Genomic DNA, 24,648 nt, shown 5'->3' with positions numbered 1-24,648 from the left:
ATTCCTACCTGTAATAATGTTGGCTTATTATAATAATATTATTCGATCACACGTCGTAATGCAAAGCCTTATTTTGTAATCTATGTTGAGCTTTTAATATCTCATCTAAAATCAAATCAAATTTCAATCAAATCAAATCTACAAAGTATATTACTATATTATATCAATAGTCTTTCATAATGACTACAGCTAGAAGACTAAATACACTTTTAATTAATATGTAGATATGCATTTTTCCCAATAAATGCGATTTATAAGGATTATCATATAATAATAGATTATTATGGAAATTTTGTATCACACCATGTGTCTTAGGGCAGCTAATTTTCACAATTGTGTAAGATAACACAACTTTCACTGAGTACCAGAACAAAGGACGACAGAGAATACTGAGACCAATAGAAATTGCCGCATGACACGTCTGATTTTATTGTCTGCCCTGACGCGCACTTTGTCGGCGGCATGAACTCCAAGTGCGCAGACGTAACAGCTCTATACAATAAACTTAATGAAAAATGAAACTCACTCGCACAGTGATAAAGTTACGGCTCTAGCTATCATTATTCAACTCAGCTATTACTTATGGAAGTATTTCAGTCGTGACCGCACGGATTTTAAGCAAAGGAGGCGTTCGCATTGTGTTGCACGAAACGTCTTCATAACTTTGAGACCGTAACTGATAATTATTTGTATGAGCCGCCGAGAAAACGACTCTACAACATTGCTGTACAATACAAACTTTGGATTATTTCAGTTCCTTCTAATATCTACATAAAAATAACTGCGTTAAAAACAACCGACTTCAAAAACGGAAAAGTAAGAAATAAAAAAGATTTGATATTATTAATTACTACATATTATTTTTATGTGCTATTTACTAAAAAGGTTTGATGTCGGTGCATGGGCTTAATACTAAGTGCTTAGTGTTTGGCACCGACTTCAAACCTATTTAATAAATAGCACATAAAAATAATATGTAGTAATTAATAATATCAAATCTTTTTTATTTCTTACTTTTCCGTTTTTGAAGTCGGTTGTTTTTAACGCAGTTATTTTTATTTAATACTTTTTAGTGTATTTTTCAACACGAATCAAACGAGCCCAAACTCGATAAAGTTGAGTCAATATATTACTGAGTTCCTATGGCCACCTTCCGATTCCATCATCAGATCAGCTCCATGTCATGATAATGTTTCATCGCTATCCAATTTACATTCGTATACAAAATTTCAGCTCAATCGGTTACCGGGAAGTGAATCAAAGTTACTTGCTACATTGAAATTAAGTCATCGAGTACAGACAAAAATGCTCATAAAATAAAAACTACTAGGCCTAGCCGAATAAAATTTTTATGGGACCAATTCGACACCATCCCGCATCGAACAAAAAAAGAATCACGTAAATCGGTTCAGAAACCTCGGAGTAATCGGTGTACATACATAAAAAAAAAAAAAAAAAAAAAAATATACCGGCCGAATTGATAACCTCCTCCTTTTTTTTGAAGTCGGTTAAAAATATTAGAGAACTCTATAGGCCAATTATTAAATTTAAAGTTTATATCCTACCTCATCGATACAAAAAGAATGTATAGGTACTATCAAAGGCCAAAATTACTCACGCTTGTGACTTAAATAAATTTTCATGAAGGACGCACCTGGAACAATGAAAATGCAATCAGTATTATATTATCAATAACATAAGAACGATATAAATATCATACAAATCGTTCACACAATTACAATCAGTATACGTCGGCGTGCATTGTGTATCACACAAAGGGTGTAAGGAATAAACGAGTATAAAAAGTATCAATAAACAACCTTCGCTTGATTTGTAAGCTTTAGCTCTTAAGTTGTGGGACATTAGAGTTCAAGGCGCGTGCAAGCTATTGGACGACATATTATGAGAGGTTATATTCTTTATTGGATCGTAGTTTCGGAGGTTATCAACCTTGCTTCTGGTTCCTGCAGGATAACAACGACAGATAACTGTACCGTGAGATTGTTTGCCGACAAAACGTTTATATAAAGTAGATAGTATTTAAGTGAAGAGAAAGTAAGATAGCTAGTATTCGTCTGCGGAATTAATATGATCAGAGATGTTATTAAGGTTATAAGTTAAAGATAGACTACAATCAGCGCTATCATAATAAATCAGTATAATGATTGTAATAAACAAACTCGTTCCGGAGAAGCTGTCGGTTCGGCTGTAAATAAACAACGTGCCATTAAATTTGCATATAGCCATATGTCTGCAGGATATGAACGAAATCGGGTCCGCTCGTAAAGCGACCGCGGCTTTCAGCTTAAAGGTGTAATGGCCTAAAAATTGGACCGCGTTGCGCATTCGAAAAATTAAACTTCACGCATTCGAGACAGCCTCTGTCGTTATTTTGAGCTTTTTATTACTATTGTTTAATGTTTTATATATTTTGTACAATATATTATATTATGTTCAAATCTCGTTAAAAATATATAATTTCAAACCTTTCCGTTGAATTAAGACGAAAATAAACACGAAAGAGCATTTTTATTTTGACTTTGTCTATTAAATATTAGCAACTTGGGAGGGCTGAGGGCGGTATCGATAAAATACTTTAAACGTGGGTACGTAGCTATTATCCTGTCCGCAGCATTAGCAGAAGCACTTAAGAAAACAGCAATTAAATGTTTACCTTTTAATACACGTAAATATATACCTTTTAATACACGTAAATATATATGTACACCGCAAATTAAAATACTTTTTATCTTAGGGATCTCCGAGAGTGAGTTTGTTAGTAACCAAATCTGACACTGTTTCCGTTTGATACCAATTTTTCATTTCATACTAGGTACGGATAAAAAATACACATTCTATATTTTAATTATTACCTATATTAAACCTCTAAACATCTTTGTAAAAATATAAAAAGGGACAGGACGGGAATATACTTGAAACGTTGTGTTTAGTTTTTCTTTTTCAAACTAAAATTTCCTATTTATTCATGGAGTACCTACGCGACAATGTAAGCCAACAGGTGTCACAAAATTGTTTCAAAGTGCTTCGTTGTTGCTTATGTATTTAAGCGCTCTCAAAGGTAATTTTTCAAAGTCTTTCATAGGCTTTACAGGCCTCTAGAGGCCTAGTTCTGGAGTGTACGCTATTACGCGAAGAGTTATAAGCATACAAATGGAAATACATGAGTTTAATTTTATTCAACATACGACCTAAATTAATTCGAAAGAATTAATACATAAAAAATTGAAAATAATTTCATTAAAACTTGCATAATGAATACCTATAAACTATAACTGTACTTATTAAAACGTTATTATTTAAAGTTCTAGTAACGAATCCATATTTTTTTCTAATGATTATATTAATTGTATACAATTCTATAGTTGCATATACCGTTGATATAAATGGCTATTAATTTCCAGCTGTCCATCTGTTCCCAGATTTAAATATGGCCTGGCGCCACGTGGAGTAATTTAACGTCGACATGTGACAAAATGTCGACCACGTTCAGCTCGTCCCGAATAAAATAGAAAGATAGATCGCTCACGGTCTGTCTTCTAACCTAATTGCTGTTGCTACAATCTACAACTTTCCGCAACTGGGAGATTTAGCGGTTCCCGAAGTAAACCCATTAGGAAAACTAGAGTTTTTGGATTAACTTCTTATTTATTGGAGGCATAAAGGTATAAAGGAAATAGGTCGAATAGTTTGTAGGTATGTTATGATAATAGATTTCGATGTAGAGAGATAAGAGTTTTACGATACTGATAGTAATCATAGTGAAAATGTAGGTACCTACGTCAAAATAGAACTTGTACAATTTATAAATATTCATATTTTGTATAATTGTGGAAACTTGTTAACTTTTTCTGCTACCTTTATTTGTTCATTAACTCACTCGGTGTGCATTTAATGTTTTATCATGTGTATATTGATAACAAAACGTCTTGCAGCACACATATTGTCATGTCAAAACACATAAACATCAATTGTACGAAGGTGGCCAACGCACGTGTACCGAGAGACAAGTTACAAGTCTCCTTTGTAATTTGTCGGTCGGCTCTTGAATAATTCATTATTTTACTGCGTCAATCAAATTAAAGGTTGTGTCAGATTCGAAATGCGATCAGTTGTTTTGTGCATATCACCCATGAACATGTATTCTTTAACATTTGTCCATGATACCGTTCGAAAATAAACTAGACCGTAATTCCCTGACATAAAAATTGACGACAAATTCAGATAGAGCCGTGGTTAGAGCATAATAAATTGTAAATGTTTATCTATTCTTATTGTAAACACGTAAATTCTTAATCAGAAGTGTGTTTAAATAATCGTAGTAAATAACAAATAGCTTTCAGCTAGCTTGTCACAATATCACATTATCGTTCGGAAGTTGATCCCAATAGGCAATAACATTCCAAATCTCATCCCTAATTATACCTCATTTTTAACAAAATTATGTTTATTGTTCCTTCAAAATCGGACATTCTAGCAAAATTAAGACATCAATGCGTAAAAAAAATGTAACTACATACCTAGTTGTATTTGATGGAAAAACTAAGTTCGCAGTTGTTTTAGCAGTAAATAAAAATTAATAAAAAAAGTATTTTAAGTTTTGGAAATACATAATGGAATTTCGATACTGGTAAAATACAATAAATGTATCATACCTGACACTAAGTAAAATACATATTATAATTTTGCCTTCAAAAGCATATTTTTATTGGATTGTGTAACTTTCGAAATCTTTGGACATAACACCGTTATTTAATAAAGTTAATACCGTTCGCACAGATAAAATAATTCAGACATTTATGGCGGACTGGTTTACACTTTTTTGCAATACCACTGTAATTTGTTTGACAAATAATTAAATATTTTCCGGTCTAATATTTCGAATATTTAACTTAAAGTTGACACATAATATATATATGTACCTACTTATTAGTCTGATAAGAGAAAACGTATCTATATTTAGTAACACTCTACACGGCACCAATGAGCATTGTTCATTTCCTGGTATTACATTACTGCAGTTATGAATTCATGCTTAAAACTAACCCCTTTACTCTAGTTTGTTCTCAGATTTCTTAATAAAATAATCCAGTAGCGATGGCAAAACAGCGGAGTCACGATCACGACTGTCAACCGTCAGCATACGATAGTCTGATTTTATCAATTCACGAACTCTCTTATTGCCCACTTTTGGTTAACAATCCGACACTTGCTAAGAAAGAACAGCTACTTATATGGCAGTGTACTTGTTTGTTTACACTAAAGTTTCGTGGGCGGAGTGGACGGTCAAAACTGGAAACTTATAGCCTCATCATAGTTTAACATGACTTAACACAATGCTTTGGTTTACATCAATCTTTTGGTTAATTAAGGAAGAAATATTTAACACAAACCTTCAGTAACTTTTATTTGACCACAAAGATAGAGCGGAGCTTTTGTAAAGCAATCAAACAATTATTATCGGTAATATGGATATTTTGAGTGATTATAACTTTCTATGTTTTAGATAGGAAGGTAGTGAATATTTATCTACCAACACAATAACTAGATAACAATAATTTCACTGTGAAATTATTGTTAATTATTTCATAATTACAGAAATATGAACAAACCATAACATAAAATATAACTAGTTTTATAACACTATGGAGTATGGATGCTAATTGTGTCCGTAGAATGCGTTTTATGCGCAACGGCTCTAAAATTCGTGCGCTGATATGAATTTATACACACGTGCTAAGAATACAAAGTGGCAGTAATAAGAACTGAAAGCATAACACAAACGTAATGGGCCAGACAGTGTTTTAATATTTAATTTCAATTCGTTTAACGATCCTTTAGGAATAATTTTCTTTTAGAACCTACTCGCGACGCATTCAAAATATCTTGACCACGAAAATAAGTTCTTAGTAGCAACAGATAAACAATATTTTAAAGTAAGTAGGTAATAATTAATAATATAATAATTTCATCTAAGATTATATGAAGATTACACAGAATAAATCAGGAAAAGCAATCTACTATAACTAGCTCTAAGCAACAAATAAAGTCTCCACCAGACCAACCACTTTCGCGAAACGTGGACCGGCTTTTAGCAAAAATTTGATCAGTGAAAGTCATACACCATAGCGCTATAGAGCCCTAAGGGAAAACAATGACATTATTACTTTATGGGACGAACAATTTTCTGAAAGCATTTCATTTTTTCCACAATGTTTATTTTAAAACTAGAGAAGTATGTTCAACCGGTCGAGGTCTCTTATCTGCAGTTATACCAAGTAGTGATTGATAAGATAAATAATATTGCATTTAGTCTTGAAATATTGTGCTGAAGAACTTTATGATCGTCGTTAAAAGTCCCGCCAAGTTAATATCCGATATAAAATATTCTCTTAATCAAACTATTTGTAGACAAAATTAGACCACCCAACGAGTCCCGAGGCACATCGTTAATTTATTAAGTTTAAACGATGAAATCCGAAAGTGCTTTATTTCAACTCGTATTATTTAATTGTTCAATTTATTTCCGTCAGTCCAATTACCTAAACATTTAATCCATTCTCTAGGAATTCATGGCATTCGATACATTTAACGACTAACATGGCTTATAATGAGGGCGTGTTTATCAAGAATCAATCGGTAGAATAAGGTAAGTCAGCGATGTCGCTTCGTCCAATATGGAGTCAATTTGCAGTGCGTCGGGCAGCTTCAAGTTGCTTTTTATAACATTTGAGGTCATTGACTCGAAACTAAACAACACACGTAAGTGTCAACGTACTGCAATGGGAAACATTTCCGCGGCCTCCGCTGCAAATTGTTTGTGAATAATGAGTTAATTTGTTTGTGGCTTTGCAGCGCGCCGGCCATTTGTTAATTGTATAAAATAATTCTGTCACCCTCAACCCACCTTACACCACCGACGAAGTCGAAACCGTATGCATAAACAAAAATAAAAGTAATACCTAGAGCATTAAAACAGTTAATCACGAAAATAATGCTATAAGAAAACTAAAGATACCAGTCATGTTCATTATAACCGTCTAATGAATTTTAGAGAATACAAAGGCACCCTGAATAATTATTTCAAAAAATTACATCTAATTAGTCTCATATTAAAGCAAACTGCTGTATAATAGGTAATTGTTATAATTCCCCTTTCTTAATGAACACTTTGCAGCAGCTTTCAATTCAGACGAACCTTTGTTCTAATTCATCCAATTCAATCCAAATACCCAGTATAGATATATATACGTATAAACGGAGTACAATATAAATATTAATCACCTTTATTCAAGAAAAGCTGGCCTCTACATTCACATCTACATTTTAATATTCATGCAATTTATTATATCATATACTATTAAAAAATTTCTTTCCTGACAATAGCAACCCATCCATTATTTTAACAAGGAAAGGAGGAAGCCATTTTGAGGCCTATTGTCTGAATTTAATCTCCCTGAAACAATGTCGGTTGATGAAATTAAAAAGTGCTTTTGTTATCCTGAAACTATTAAACAACGCGTAATCGGGCTGTCAAAAACATAATACTTATAGAGACTATGGATAATCAGTTGCTCTTTCGATAATTCATTTTTGTATTATGAGAAAATCTTTTTAAAACAAATTCTAAAGAACTGATGCTATATGAAATGTTAAGACCATGAAAGTAATCAGAACGGCTTTTTCATTAAGTACAAAATAAAAAGCCATGTTCCACATATTCAACCGTTATAGTACCTATCTTTTAAATAGGGCAGAATCCTTGAATATAGAACAAAGTCATAACAATAATTATTATAACTTGCGCTTCATTGTTTAAAACTCGCATTTTAAATAAAATGATATTAATACGTGAGTTTTCAAACAGCCTCATATAAGAGTAGTATTAATTTTTGAACTAATTGGAAAAAACAAAGCCTATTGATTCCCAACTAAAACGAGAAGCAAACGGTGCTTATAATGAGTGGATTTCCGTTTCTGCAGCGAGCTTCATTTTAATTGAGTTAGTGCTTATCCCAGCTTTGACTTCAAGCAGACTAACTTAGCTTTTATAATTCGTTTTGAAATAATCAGCGCGGCGAACTGACGCGAATAAAGCACTAGTGACTCGTATCTGTGCCTACTCGTTAACAAATCAAACAAATCTTAATCATTTCGTGGCAATTCCATATGCTTATACTGTCTTTTCAAAGTACAATTTTACATAACATGAGAGGTAGTAGGTACTTGACCATTTTGAGAAAAACAGGTCTTTGTGATTTGTCATGAAATACAAAGATGTGTATGAACATAATAACTATTATTGTATACAATAAGTTAGGCATGCCATCGTAAATAGGGACTTGTTATAAATTTATATGAAGGTTGTGTAACACGCGATAAGTGTTGGATACAAAACGTACCATGTTGTTATATCTAGTTCATCATACATGACCTAGTTAAATTTAGAGTATTATAACAAATATTTAATAAGTTGTAAAAGGTTAATGTGCTGGCCTTACACCATTACCGCTACTAAAATTAACTAATGCTACACAAATGAGTCATAAAGTTTTAATATATTACAGAAAGTAGTAGTAAGTAAAGTAGGTAAGTGATATGCTTGCTAAGAAACGGTGAATATATTGGAGTTCTATGTGAACACACAATATTTTAAAACGGAGATAAGTAATCACCAAGACATGATGTGAATAAAAGCACAAATATGCGAAACATGATTATTTCCGAGTAGCTACATGGTAAGCTTTCATTTGCTCTTATAAATGAAATACATATTAAAAATTGTTTAAACCGATCCAATAATATTAATGATCCTTTTGTCCCAAATATTAACACAAATGCTTAAATCAATATTAACAGAGTGTAATCACAAATTGCATCCAATCAACTGACCCGCAACATCATATTGGAGTGAGGAAAATCTCGGATTAATTGATTTTATCGCTTATCGAAAGTCCAGCATTTTATTAATATAATTGATGTTTGAATGCTGTATCCTTGCTGTATCGATATAACATGACCATAATGATAATGTGACGTTTGAAATTTAAAGTTTCACATTAAATAAAGTATCCAAATCCAACGAATCCACGAGTACCTATCTCTCTAGTGATCGAAAATCGTAAAATCGCTCGCGTGTAACTTGAATCTCATTTTCCGATAGAGTCAGATTCGATTTGTTCACACCACCCTATTTAGAAGTTTGTATGAGATTTCGAACTTAGTTAAAGTCGAAGTGCCGTAAGCTACTAAGGTCTATATTGGATTATCCCAACACCAGCCGTCAAATGCGAAGCGGCGCGGTCGATGGAGGCTAACCAGTTAATTACGTTGTAAAGAGCGTTTGCGCTAGTTTTAGCGTGTCTTATCTCGCCGAGTCAATAACCATCACCAAAGAGTAATTGATTCAGATGTAGACGGCAACGGTGATCAATTAAATTGTCGAGAGCCTTACCTTAAAAGTTAATCTATCAAGTTCAAAGAGAAACCAACAAATGACGACTAATGATATGATAACGTTCGTGGTAGAGAAATCGTTGCGAAACTTTTGCTATTAACTTAAAAATATTAAACAATTTAGAAATCGACAATAAGAGTTCGGGATTCCGGCACATCTCTTAAGAGCTTAAGACAATGGTGTAATAAATATCTCTGTTCGAAGTGAATATTAAGATTGTCGAAACAGTAATCTGCGACAGATAACTGCTGGCCTTTGTGAATAATTGCAGACAATAAAAGGTTAACAAGGTATGAGAGAGTATAACGGACTGTAAAAATCTTCGCAACGTACAAGTGTACCTTATACATTCATAAAAACATTTTCTAGAGAGCTCCCGGAACTGACATTTACAATCTGACCGAGACCTGCCCTAACCTATAGATATTATAGAGCATAATATTATTAACCGATGTAAAACATTCACATAACAATAAATGAATTGTATTTCAAATGGACTGCGTGTAGTTGTACAATGTAAACTTTTTACATAAAGGGACAGTAACAAAATAAAGTATGCAATTAAAATTCGGAACCAAATCGACCCAAAATGTGGCATAGATATTTAATAGCCAAACCATAAAAAATAAAAGTACTTACATTAATGTATGCCCAATCATGCATTGAATATATTCAAAATATAAAATAGCACAATAATTATTAACACCTAGCATATGAGAAAGTCATACATGTTGTAATTTTGTCATGAGACAAGTCGAAAAAGTAATGTAATAAAGTAATTAAATAAAGCGAATAATGTAAACATGTCTCAGTAAGGTGCCCTGAGGGGACTTCGGCCTCGATGGCGCCCTATAAGGTCCTGACGGTCAACGAGCCAGCTTACGACACTACCCTTTACGATTTTAGGAATAAACCTCGGAACTTATATTCAACTGTCAAGTGGATTTAAATTTCCGATTGAGCAGCAATTATCATATCAACGTATACAAACGCACATTTTCTATTTAAACATAGATTTTAAAAGCCTTGATGGCAAAACTTGTTTTAAAGCTTTCAGATTGAGCATAAATAAATTTATATAATTATGTACTTTAAATATAAGCTTGATATTAGTGTAATATAAAATTTAGCCTCATAAAATCCATCACAGCCTACTAACAAAGAAAACAATATTACAAGAAATCAATGCGAAACAAAACATCTCAAGAGTCAAACTATAAATAGCACCTAAATAATAGTATACCAAAAAACCTCATAAATGCCGGCAATTTCCAAACTGGGCGAAACAATCGAGAGCTGAAGACACGGGAGCGATTGGTCTCACCTTATATGGAGGGCGGGAGCATTCTCCAAAAGTAACCTAAAGGACGCCGCCGAGGACAGCAAGCAAGAAGTCGAAATACCGGCCCCGGGTATTTAAGGAAACGATAGTTCCACGAAATCACGCACGCGATTCGTACTCCAGAAACGTTATTTGGATGCACCGGTTTTCCGTTTTTACTAATTGGCCAGAACTGGCCTCGTCCTTATAAGGCATCGCATACTTCAGAAGATGCGTGAGATCAATATGTTAGACCTCTCAACAATGTACCAGATTCTTTTACGAGTTTATTTTTTTCAAATTCAAATTATAAAAATTCAATTTTATTTCAAATAGCGATAAATATTTTGTAACATCTCTCGCTCGACAGTCCACACATAATTGTAAAAAACGAAAATAGGAAGTGCTTTTTCAACTGTTAATAAATTTAAATGCGTACGTGAGAATAAACCAGCGAACGATAAGGCGTTGTTATGTTTATCGCAGTGACAGACGATAGCCAAAACAAAATGGTATTGCTATCGTTTTATCGATAACATTGATACGAGAAGGAGAAACTATTGAGGCCGCCTCACATTCACGTAGCAGCATTTGAGATAGTTTTTCACATGTAGGTACTATGTATTTACTATTTGTTTGCAATTCCATTTTTGTTAATTTGTCATTTTTTTCTAGTTAAACTAGTACTCTGTTACCTTATACAAGATTAGGAAGCCCTGTTACCTTATACAAGATAATAATCATCAATGATTGAAAAATTTATTTATATTTCGATGTATGGTATAAGTTCTCCATAGTAAAATGAACACTAAAATGAAAATTATTTAATTAATGCCTACCCACTTAGGCAAAAATAAACTTGGCGCACTTAAGATCGTCGTGACTAACCAAAACGCAAAAGCCTCTAATTGACGACAAAAAATTAGAAATTGGGGTTAATAGATGTTTTGATGAAGAAATGTGGTGTTGTTTTCTAAGAAAACGTGACTAAGCCGTTTGAAATCTATTAAAGGATATATATTTAATAGATATTGTGTCAACAACAAATGATTTGTATTATAATATAAATCTGCGTTTAGAACATTAGTCATTCTGATGGTATAAATCATTTGGTTTAGCCGGGCTTTATTTACATACCTACCTATTTTTACATTAGAGAATGAATTTATTCTAAAATATATATAAAATGTTTTAAGATATCTGTGATCGAACAGGTCTAAATTATGTACCTGTATTTGAATATCCCGTGTATATGATTTACGTTAGTAATTTTGGAAAAAGCTATTACCTAAAGTTTAAAGCTATTATTAAATATCACAAGATAAATTCATGTCATTCTGAAACTTATAATTTTCGAAAGCACTTTATATTTATGTATATTAAACTATAATATAATATCTCAATATCACGATTCTGTTAAATAGGCCAATGGTGAGACGCAGACAATGTACCGCTGATAAGGATATAGCTTCAGGATAGCTTAGTTAGCATAATTTCCTATTATACTTTAGCTTATCTCATTGCACTGGGGCGGATAGACTCTAATATCGTTTTCAGTCTATTGTATCGGTTTAGAATCGCTCTTTTATCGCCGCACAATCTACTTAAGAGAAATCTTACATCGTCTCAAGTTATTATTTCATTGGTACTGTGAAATCAAGTGGCAAAAAAGGATTACTGAATAAAAAGAAATAATAAGATTTTTTGCTTGCTTTAATTAAAATAACAGAACAAATAGAAATCATAGTGTCTCTTAGTGATATGTTTGGTTAAAAATTTATTGTATGTATTATATTAATCATGATAAATTTCATTGTTGTAGATATTGAATTCTTTTTATTTTGTACTAGCTTCCGCCCGCGACTCCGTCCGCGCGGAAATATTAAGAAAAATTAAGATTTTTTTTCTACGTGTTTTTCCGGGATAAAAAGTATCCTATTTTATGGCCAGGATAATAAGGTATAATTATACCAAGTTTCATCGAAATCGAACCGTTAGTTTTTACGTGATGCCTTCACATACAGACAGACAGACAGACAGACAGACAAAATTTTTTTTAATCACATATTTGGGTTTGGTATCGATCCAGTAACACCCCCTGCTATTTATTTTTTCAATATTTTCAATGTACAGAATTGACCCTTCTACAGTCGATTTATTATATACAGTATAGAATATTCAGTTAAAACCTGTTAAAAAAATAAAATTAATAATCGGTAAATATTCGCATTTCACCGAAGCGGCTACATATCGTGACTCATTCTAGAGCAATGTATGTGGGACATGCGCAGACGTCGCTAAACGCGACTTGGAGCTATCTAGGCGACCAGGACGCTAAGTATATCTGTCTAATCTTAACGGGTTATACAAATAAAAGTCTTACTTACCTCTATACATATTAGTATAACAAATAAAACGCATGAAGTGTGAGTACTTTTATCGCGACTCAACAAGGATTTTACTCGAACAAGAAGCGTCATGAACCTTTAGAGACGATTAATGTGAGTACCTACACCTTAGACACGAATGTCTATCCACAACAAAGAAGTCTAAAAAGAACTCACAAGGATATTTCACGATGTCACCGATTTCAATTTTAAGCTCTCGCTATAAACTTGCAAATCATTCTATAGAATTATTTTTTTTTTTAATTTCTTACTATTTCTGTTCAATTAATTATTGATTATGCCTAAGTGAGAAATTTTCCGAAATTATATTTTCAAACTAAACGTAGATGTAGAGTTTTAGTTTATGTAGAGTCTTTTTAAATAAAAAAAACAAAGAAATTGTTTTCATTTTTTAAGAAGTATTCAGAACAGATAGATATCAAAAATAGATATTCAAACAGCTTGATAATTAAAATACGTAACAGCTGGAACGATTTGAATCCCATTAACAATGATTAAACGCTATTTAAACTAGAGCTCTATAACAAAACAAACTATTTTCCAAATAATCATATTTAAATAGCAAACCAATATAGGAAGTAAGACGTATTTCCCTTATTTGTAAATGTAAAGCTGGAAACAATAACCAAAAATAACCGGCCAACCTTGCACACGCCTTTTGGATCAATAGAGCCTTGAACTCAACCGCGCTGAAACTGTAAGCATGCCAACGAAAATTGCCTTACGATCGCGAGTTCCGATTCTCATAAAGTCATTATGTTAACTAGAATAGGAATTGAAAATAATTTCTCTTTTTATAGATGTTATTTCGATTTAGTTTTTTTGCTATGAAAGCGATCAAATCTTTTGAAGTCAAAAACGAATCGAACAGTCCGTTTGTATTTGTATTTCATTTTAAATTAAAAATCTAGATATTATTGCCATGATTTGATATCTGTAAGATATGAAAAAATATATACAAAATGAAAAGTAAATACATTTTCCTTAGACGCTAAGAAAATTATATATTTAGAACTCTCTTGTGACGTAAGTTTTCTTGCAACTGTGTGATAAGGCAAATCGATAAACATGCGTTCATTGAGTGACTCCTGTTGTTTGTTTGTTCCACTAATGCTGATTAATACAGATTAGAATACCTAGTATATTTCTTTTACAACGCGATTACAAAGATACTCTGTTGTCTTAGCGAGATATTACACATAACTAATAAATGAATCCTTAATTATGTAATATTGTTTTTATGTACACACATTTTAATCTATTTTTGTTGTAAATAATATATAATTATAATTATCTATATATTTATATTTATTATCTATATAATTATCTATATATATTAAAATTTTCATGCCACGGTCATGATAAGTAATTATTTTACCGAGATAATCACCTACGACATTGTTACACATTATTTTGAAGTATTGAGGAAATTAAATATGTATAAATCGAAGGTACCTATCGTATGATAAAGTGATAAGAATTAAAGATATTATGTGCATATTATATAGATTTTAGAGGAGGGAAATAACGCCGAACCATTTCTTAAATATTAGCTTTGAGTGTATTTTATGTCTAGTTAAAATGAAAATAATGAGAAAAAAATGAATTTTAGAAAATACGCGCATAATACTTAGTACATAGTAATTACCAATTCCCGTCGTCTTCTATTTACTCGAGGCCTAGAAGCATTGTTTGACCGTACTCCGACACCGGTAGCGCCTGTACGATTACGCGCACGCTCGCACTGTACGTCCGGAAAAGCGAGAAAAGCGTAAACTCAGAACTCACCTGCGTGGGAAGCACAGTCTCCCGGCCAAGGGGTATCGACATTTTGCTAGCGGCGCCGCCGGCCGCGCCCCGGCGCCCGCCCGCGCCGCACCATCCACCGACCCGTCACTACAGCCCCAACACCGCCCGCCGCCGGTCCCACTGACTCCTCACCGACTCCAGCGCTCGCAACGATAAACACTTCCCCAACTATTTCAAAAACAAATCCAGCACGGCACTATTACTGTACTACCATCGCACGTCACCTGAAACTTTTTACAGCTGCGTTAAAACACGCAAGAAAAACAATGCCGATTATGCGAGTACGGGCGAAGTAGCGGCGCGACGGTAACTTGATAAACACCCGTTCGTGCTAGCGTGAGCGTACGACTGGCGGTGCGGAGACGATGGAGCCGCGCGCAATTCGCCCCGCGCCTTTACGGCCCTCGCTAGTCGCTACCCACTACGCTACGCCGCTGCGAGATCACACAGCCTCCTTCATCTCGATCCTTGGTCACATGGACACGTGCGGTGGACGCGGACGTAGTGCGGTTATCGAGCGCGAGTACACATGCGCAATACCTCCTCACTACTTCTCTGTGTTCTCCGTAACTCATTCATTTGAACTCATAACATAACACAATGCACACCTGAACAAATATTATGAACACCACGATCATAGGTACGGTACTACTTGAATACTTCACATAGTAGAGTTAAGAAATGATGCTCTCCGTGGCATTTTCCGCACGGTTAATTACTACAAAGGACCATTTTATTATTTGTACTTCCATATTTTTTGCATTTTACCACACACAAAAACGTAATCGATCACATAAATTACCATTATTTTAGCTAGATTTAAGTAAGTTAAACGTATTTTCATAATGTTGATAAACTCTTCACTCGAACGAAATATACCCGATCTGACACAGCCAGAAATTATAGTACTATAATTCATTCAAGATTTTTTTGTACCTATTTATACACAGGATGGAATTATTATAATATTATATCCAATTCTGCAGTTATCTAATTTTGCATTGGTTTTACAACACGGGTTTAATTCACGAAATTTCATTCATTATCCACCAAACCCACGCTGTTTAGAAATGAATGAAAATTAAGGACAAATGTAAAACAAGAATCCTAGTACGAAATTCCAATCAATAGAAGGGATGTGGGCATGCGTAGGCGCTTCCGAGGCTGCAAACTTAGGTGGTTCGCCCACTTTTCCTTTCCGACACGTTCACCGCTCCAGATTACGTCATTATGCATTATCTTAATATTAGTGCATAATTATCTAGTCTTGGCATGAAATTGACATTTGCTTGACCACTTGAGCGGTGAGCCCTTCACGAATAAAAGTAAATAAAATCGAAACAATATCTTGTACGTTTTTTTTTTTTGTATAACATAATATATTATGTATATTATGTTATAGTCGGACAATAAAGTGTTTGAAAGATCATAGGTGTTATTTGATTTAAGAAATCGCTACACAATTTAACTCATATTGTTCTTTTTATTCCCAGGTCCTTCGAGTAGGTATAATTTCATATAACATAAGCATTTTTAATGATAAATAATTAGTTTAGATAACTATGTTTTATACTTTGTAAACTTAATTCGCTCTCTAATTAAACTCTTCAAAACAAGAATATTCTGTTTTTATTTTTTCCTTGAAACTCGAAGTTTTTAACCCGACTGCTAGGTGGGGTTGGTTTTCTCATGCGTATTCTGTATGGACTCATATGTATTGTTTATATCTTCATAATATCTTCTATGCCAATAAACGGCTCTACATAATGATAGAGGTATCATTATGTAGAGCCGTTTACATAATGATAGAGGTATCATTATGTAGAGCCGTTTAGGTCCAAGGAAATCTTGACGTTCTAGTATTTAGAAACATACACACATGGGCTGATGATGATGATGGTACAAAATACTCGAGTCGCGGATGACTCTACAAGTGAAATGAAAAAAATCAAATCTTCCCCTTATTCTTATTATTTTCTTTTTCAAATATGTATATTTAAAGAGCTGTAAAGGAAGGCTATAGCCAGAATGCCGTTCAGAAATGCGCGTACTCGTAGGTACTATTTTGACCGTTCTTAATAGAAAAATATTAATATGGGGTCGTTGTCCTAGGGGCGTCGCTTGTCCATATTTCCCCGATAATCTGGAGCAATATGACTGGGTCAGAAATCCTTTTCAGTCGCCACCACCATCAACACTTTCAACAGATGAAGAAGAACAATTAATAGAATTGAGCTGTGATTCCAGCCTAAAAATTCAACATGACAAGGACAAACTGTTTGAATTTTGGACATCTGTTTCTCACGAATAACGGGCCATCGGGACTGCTTCATTAAAGGTTTTATTACCATTTGCGACTTCGTACTTGTGCGAAACAGGCTTTTCTGCAGTTGCGGTAATAAAAAAACAAGTACAGGTCAAAAATAGACGTAGAAAAGGAAATGAGAGTGGCAATTTCCAAGCTGAAGCCCCGAATTCAGAAGCTATGCTCAGAAAAGCAAGTACCTACATCCTTCACATTAGCCAGCTTTGCTGCCTTAAATATCTCTTTTTATTTTTATGCTTATGTTTTGATTTCGTTGTTATTTTCTAATAAAAGTTATAAATTTCCAAACAGTGTTTTTCTGATAACCTGAGGTTGGTACTAAAACAGTACAAATAAGTTTGGGAAGCCCTGCTCTAGGTAGAGCGCGAGCGGGAATATGAGAAATTATATTCTTCATCATATCCCATTTAACGTTACGAATTCTAGTACTCATCCATTTAAACATAACGTTATATTGTAAATAGGTATACTAATTCTAAAATGTATCGCGCAAAATAATGTGAAAGTATGGTGGAATAGAGCCTTCCTAAAAATATTTGTATTTGCAAAATTTTCAAAAGCGCTTTTCAATTTCTATATAATCATTTTAAAGACTGCCTTGTTTAAAACAATTTAATAATTTAATATACTTACTATAAATAAAGGTGCTGGTGCATATTATTAGGTATAATATGTGAATAATTAAAAAATATCTAATCTTTTTAGAACCAAGCAGTGTTATAAAAATGTATTTACAATAAAAAAAAGATTTATAATATTCTCTAGATTAAATAGAAAATATACAAATTAGTACCTGAACATCTTCCATATCACCTTCAAACATGGTCCATCTACCAAAACCCGACATATTTTACCCACACACTTCACATTTATATTTAATTCTTATAAAAAGCATATTACAAGTGCACTCGTGCGCATGTTTAAATCGGCTACGTGACACTGCAATGACAAAACACTATTTAATGTTTGTTCAGCAAATTATACCGCAAAATATTCTATGTTAGACAAGCTGCTTTCACACTGGCGTCGCTGGAGCAAAAGATTGAAGAACCGCTACGTTTTCGGCACATATATGTCTACTACCTGTGCTACTACTAAGACATTCGTGCGCAAATTTGTTAATGCTTTTAACGTTGTCCTCAATTAGTCCACTCATAAAATCCCGTCACGATAATATTATAAATGAAAGTTTCCCTAAAATATCAGCATTTTTTTGCCACTTTTAAACACGTAGCTGTTTCTAAGTCGAATATCAGAACAAAGCTTGGCCTAAAATTGAAATTGATTGCCCCGAGTCGTATTCATTGACGTGATTGAGGCGAATGGATGAAATGGGCCTTGCGAGACTACTTGTTATAGTAATTGACCCAACAAAACGTATGCAATGTCCATTGATTTGCCTTGAGAAAATTGTCGCTGAGATTCGCTAACTATTGAAACAAACAATTTAAGTGCAAATCTTGAAATGTTGCAAAGATGTATCTAACTTTTGCAGTAGGTACATAATATCACAGTTGACAGATATATATACGTAGTATACGTACTAATATTTTAATTCATATCACAAGATTTAATTTTTACTAAAATTCTACTGTTTATAAAAATACTTATAATCTATACATATAATAAATCTGTAGAAGGGTCAATTCTGTACATTGAAAATATTGAAAAAATAACTAGCAGGGGGTGTTACTGGATCGATACCAAACCCAAATATGTGATTAAAAAAATTTTTGTCTGTCTGTCTGTCTGTATGTGAAGACATCACGTGAAAACTACCGGTTCGATTTCAATGAAACTTGGTATAATTGTACCTTATTATCCTGGGCGTAAAATAGGATACTTTTTATCCTGGAAAAATACGTAGAAAAAAAATTAATCTCAATTTTTCAGTTATCCATAGACGTTGTTCTGTAGTAGGTACCGCGAACACACGTTGCGTATTATTATAGACCTAACCGTATTTGGGTCCAATAGATATTTATAAGATGTCATTGTCCGAGTTACTCAAAATGGAGAAATAAACCATCCACGCAAAGACCGACATCCGCGCGGACGGAGTCGCGGGCGGAAGCTAGTTTATAAAATATTTTAATGATTATATTTTCTTCATTCTGGTTATAGTTGACTAGTCATAAAATTTTATAATTTTAACTGTTCAAAGTTTTTTATATTTTACACTGAACATCATATCATATAAGAAGTTACTAGTTAGTAGTAGGTCTTAGTAAATTATGAAAACGACGCAGTATACTTTCTACAATTAAAACACATAATAACAGCACAGTTGTTTATTACAAATTAAGTAAGAGTATGAGTGTAGGTATTATGGCAAATTGTAGCTATGTCATGTGTTCGCTCATCGATTACTGCGTTTGCTCATCCTTAAATCTCGTTCAATCTCATACTGGCGTACATCAGTCCGTCCAAGGAAGTCTTGACGTTCCAAGTACCTGCAAATAAATAGGTGTTAATATTTGTTTGCGAGAATATTTCTTCACTTTTCAATCAATTATTATGACAGAAGATTATGACATTTGAGATAGATACCTTACCTAGTTTCTATTCAAAACACCAACATTCATTTATTAACGTAGACCGTTTTGAGCCAGAGGTGATGTTATCAAAATGCGCGGACAAATTGAAAAACCTATTTTATTTTCCACATGGTCTAATATTAAAATCCGAACTACGACTTATCGATTTTAATTTCGAGATCTTCACCACGAAGCTACCACTGCTTAACGTCAATATGACAACATACTTATTATATATTATAATAAAAATAAAATTTACCCAGCCTTTCCCTTGTTGTGACTGGTTATTTCTTCCTCGATTCCTTCATCCGCCTTATATGTATTCCAATCTAACTTGGACTTTTCTAGAGTTGACAATGTGTTCTTCTTATTCAACTGGCCCACAATACTGGACAATCCTGCGGGTTTTGCACGTGGCGAAGGTCCTTCTTTACATACTGAAAAAGTAAAATTTGTAAAATTAAATTTTAAATTACTTAATACTTATATAGTGTCCGTATTATAAAGAATGAAAGGAAGAATCACTATGAAAGGAATTTTAAAATGAAAAAGGATAACTCAGAGTACTACATATATGCTTTCAGCAGGAAAGCATATATGGATATACAAACACATCATATAATCTCAAAATTGATAAAATGCATTATTAAAGAGGAAACATTTCTTAGATTAAGCTACTTACATACTATTATCGATGTTTATTCAAATTATTAAATTTGTTAAATATTTTTGGTTTAATTTAATTCAATAAAGGCAATTGTCTTTATTTCAATTTCTACAATAACTATTGTGAACTTCACCTACCTAAAGTTGGTTTTTCAGCTGTCTTTACTCTTTCTTTAATTACGTTATTTTCTACTACTATAGTTTCGCCTGCAAACTCAAATATCCTCTTTTCCCTATCCTTATCAGTTTCAGCTTTTGATGGTTCGATTTTCTTTTTATTTGCTATATTAACGGTATCTCCCTTCACTGGTTTACTGATGATCTCTTGTGTTTTAGGTTTTGGTTTTGAATCCGTTCCTTCTAAGAATTTTGCCCACAGATCTTCTTCTCTCTTCTTTTCCTCTTCTGGATCAGCTGTTCCTTGTTTTTCTGGTTCTGGTTCTTTTGTTTCTTCTGTGACCTCATCTTTTTTTATTTTCTTCTTAGGTGCACTTTGTTGTTTACTCTTCCGCTTTTTTGTTTTAGTTTCAACTTCATTTTCAAACTGTTGTTCAGTTTCCTCATCAGCCGATTCTTCTTCTGAAACTTTCTCTGGCTCCTCTGGTACATAATCATCATCACTTTCACTCCCTGAAGACATCTGAAATATATGTCATCATTTTTTATAATAATTTTTAGTTTACCTAAATCTATATTTTTATGATTATTGAAATATAAGATTGATTACTTAGAGCCTTTAAAAAAGATTATGATAATAAAAACCTCACATTTTTAAAAATTAAAACTTAAAGGTTCATCTTATTTTTTAATGAGGTATGTACATGTTCAAAGATAGTAATTGTTTCGTATTCATTACCTTAAAAATACACATACATAAAAATACAATAATTTCATAACCATCAAAAATAATTAAAGTTGGTATATATTTACAATAAAAATTTGAAAAGGTAAATTATTTGAATTTTTTTTTATTGTATCAATAATTAAAAAAAAATAAACCTTCAGATACTAAATCCTACCTAGCTCACTGGCAATATACCTCACATTTAGCAACTTAGTCTTATGATTATGATTTTAGTCATATGATTTTATGCTAAAATCGAATGCCATAATATGACAATATGTAAATAAAATCAATTGAATGCTAGCTTAAAGCCTGCTTGTATGTAATAAATAATTGAATTCAATTATTGTTGAGTAACTAAGCAATTAATGTGATGCTAACTTATTTAAAAAGTATTGATTATGAATACAAAAAACAAATTCTGGCAATAAATTTTATTTTTAAATATTGGTCACAGAGACATTTACAATTTCTAAGGCTTCTTCTTATTCCTATTCCTATTTTTAACATTGGACACTTCATAAAAGTTGCTGCCTGTTTTGGTACGCTTTTGAGCTCTTTCAATAGCCCTTCTTCTTTTAGCTGTTAATTTTGTTTTCACAGGTGCTTCTCCATTTGCCTTCCTTTTCTTTCCTTGTTGAGTTATTTCTTCAATAATAAATGTACCACTGGCAGCTTGAATTCTCTGTTTCTTAATTTCCTTAACAGTTTCAGGATCATTTGTCAAATAATCTTCTACATCACTGCATTCTTTGTCATCATTGCTATAGAAACTACTAATATCTGAGTCACTATCATCTCCATCTTGTTCTTTATCAGCTTCAGTTTGTGATGTTTCTGTATCATTACTTTTATCCTCATCTTTATCTTGGGACTCATCATTCTCATCATTATTTTGTTCATCAATTCCTTTGAGTTCTTCTGGTATATCAACATTTTTTAATGGCTTAACATCATCTACATTATCAAATTGCAATCCTACTCTTATTTTTGCAAAATCTTGAGCTATCACTAATTTATTGATTTTTAAAGTTGGTTTATCTGTAGCATCAGTTTTAGTCTCTGTCTCAGTTGCCTCAGCAACATTTTCATCTGCTTTGTTTTCAGGTGCAATTTCTTGCGCTTCTTTTGGTTCTTCATCCTTAGTTTGTTTGGATAATGGAATTTCAAATCCTTCTGGCGCAACATAGAATGGAAGCTTTCCTCTTTGCCAATCATTCAATACCATTTTAGCCACAGAACTAATATCAGGTTCTCCTTTCTTTAACAACTTTCCAGTTCGCGCTGCAAGTTTCTCTAAAAATTCAATTGATGTATCCCATCCATCTACTTTGTATGTTTTAACTAGATATTCTTTTCGTACTCTTTTGATTACTTCTTCAATATAATCTTCTGGATTTTGAACTAATTCAACTCTGACCACACCCTTGAGCACTTTTTCAGTGTCTGTTTCGGCAGATGGATACACAACACCAGGACAATCAATTAAGTATATCCTTCTCATTAATGTTATGTATTGCCAGACTTTTGTCTCACCAGCAATAGGAGCTACTTTACAAACTTTTTTCGCTCTTAATGTATTGATCACAGAAGATTTACCCGTATTTGGATAACCTATAAGCCCAACACTAATCTGTTTCTTATCAATGTGAAGTTTAGCAAACTGACGCAATAGATTAATTAATGATCCTTTGCCAAATGGATGTGTCATAGATGCATGGAAAGCTATTGTTGGGTATTCTGCGCTCAATATAGCTACCCATCGCTGTGTTACCCAATTCGGCACCAAATCTACTTTGTTTAATATGAATATTAAGTGCTTATGGGGCTTTTCTTCTCTTAGAAACTTTTCAACATATGGGCTCCTTGTACCCATAGGATCACGAGCATCTAGAACTTGTAGTAATACATCAGAAGAATCTATTACTTTGTACAATTCATTCCAAATTCGTCTGCTCATTCCTGCACCAAAAATCCACTCTCTTTGGCCGTTTTTCATACCTGTATCCTCACGCACTCTATCAATATCCTTGCTTTCATCATATTTTTCAGCACTTTCTTCAACTGCTTTAGACAATGTATCTAAATCATTAAATTTAAGGTTCACTCTCTTCCTTTGTTTCTTGGGACCAAATGTTTTATCAAATCCTTCTGTATCGAGAAGATGCACACGAGCATGTTTAGCCTTTTCATTAAGTAGAGTTATAGGTAAATTTGTTGGTTTCATAACAACCTGATATGGATTTTTGACTGCAGCACCAAACTCATCTTGAAACTTTTGTAGAGCATTTTGGGAAATAACCCTAGAATTTCCAAACCACTTTTGATTAGGTTCTACCCTTGCCTGAGTTCCAGAGGGAAGCCAACCTTGGAATGGAGCAGGTGTTAATATTTTTCCAGTTTTATCTCTTTTAGCTTTAAAGTTCCTGTACATCTGCAGTCTCTTTATAGTGCCTTTTGTACGTGGTTTACCAACACCCTTTAATCCTTCAGTTGGTCGATCAGGATTCATTGAATGTCCAGATTTATTGAATCCCTCTTTTCGGGGGGCCCCCGGAGCGGACCGTACTTTACCCATTTTGTGTTTGTAAAAATATCACTAATATAATGTTAGCACACAATAAAAATATAGTACACTTAAACTTTAAGTTGAGGTTATGTGCATTGTGGACTTACAGCACAATGTTCAATAATTTTCAATTGACATATCAATACGATAAGCGTACTAACTTCACTTCATTGACAGTCATTAAAATAATAGGTAATGAAAAAACATGAGATGCGTTAGAAAAGTTATCTGATATACACACCTTAGAACTGTTGAAGGAGCGTCAAAATTGATAAATAGTCGTTAAGCTTATGAATCCACAAACGTTTAAAATACACACACAACCAATTACACCAAAATGTAACCGTACATAACAAAAAGTAAAAAACAACAGTTCGATTTTATTTAGTTTGTAGCAAACTTCAGACCAATGATTATTAATGTAGATAACAAATGATGTAGGTAGATAGAGCAATAAAAATTACAGATAATATAAACTAAACATTTATATCTTTACTTAATATTTTTAACATCAGTAACTGTCCACTATAAATATATATGCACTTAATAGTCGGCATTTTTCTAAACAATAATTAACTTAGGCGCCTCTACTAGATTTATACGACAAATTTTACGTTAAGCCAAAGTTTATTAATTTTTTAGATTGTCATTAACTTTCAACTCATTTTTTGTTATTTAAAGCACTTGCACATT

General features: G+C 33.1%; 3 protein-coding genes across 6 annotated transcripts in view; all 3 read right to left on the bottom strand.

The window, feature by feature from the left end:
• The window catches only part of LOC123694413 (breast cancer anti-estrogen resistance protein 1), a 50,823-nt gene extending 32,529 nt beyond the window's left edge, over window positions 1-18,294 (bottom strand). The window contains exon 1 of one of the 4 annotated variants that reach the window (XM_045639843.1): window positions 18,133-18,294. In XM_045639843.1, the coding sequence (XP_045495799.1) occupies window positions 18,133-18,186 (54 nt within the window). In that variant the 5' untranslated portion in view covers window positions 18,187-18,294. The other 3 variants (XM_045639844.1, XM_045639846.1, XM_045639847.1) reach the window with 3 other exon arrangements.
• A 1,321-nt stretch (window positions 18,295-19,615) lies between these two features.
• LOC123694427 (craniofacial development protein 1) lies at window positions 19,616-24,345 on the bottom strand. Its single transcript, XM_045639862.1, has 4 exons — window positions 24,197-24,345; window positions 20,681-21,182; window positions 20,136-20,313; window positions 19,616-19,792 (listed from the first exon to the last, which is right to left on the bottom strand). The coding sequence occupies exons 2-4, from the start codon at window positions 21,180-21,182 to the stop codon at window positions 19,699-19,701; spliced, it is 774 nt and encodes a 257-aa protein (XP_045495818.1). The 5' UTR covers window positions 24,197-24,345; the 3' UTR covers window positions 19,616-19,698.
• Window positions 21,806-24,089, bottom strand: LOC123694426 (nucleolar GTP-binding protein 2). The gene has a single exon (XM_045639861.1). It carries the CDS (start codon window positions 23,962-23,964, stop codon window positions 21,859-21,861), a length of 2,106 nt encoding a protein of 701 aa, XP_045495817.1. The 5' UTR covers window positions 23,965-24,089; the 3' UTR covers window positions 21,806-21,858.
• Window positions 24,346-24,648: the final 303 nt, after the last annotated feature.

This window comes from Colias croceus, chromosome 9 (assembly GCF_905220415.1).
Source record: "Colias croceus chromosome 9, ilColCroc2.1".
Classification (NCBI taxonomy): Eukaryota; Metazoa; Arthropoda; class Insecta; order Lepidoptera; family Pieridae; genus Colias; species Colias croceus.
Note: the sequence above shows the minus strand (reverse complement) of the source record. Positions and strands in the feature narration are given on the sequence as shown.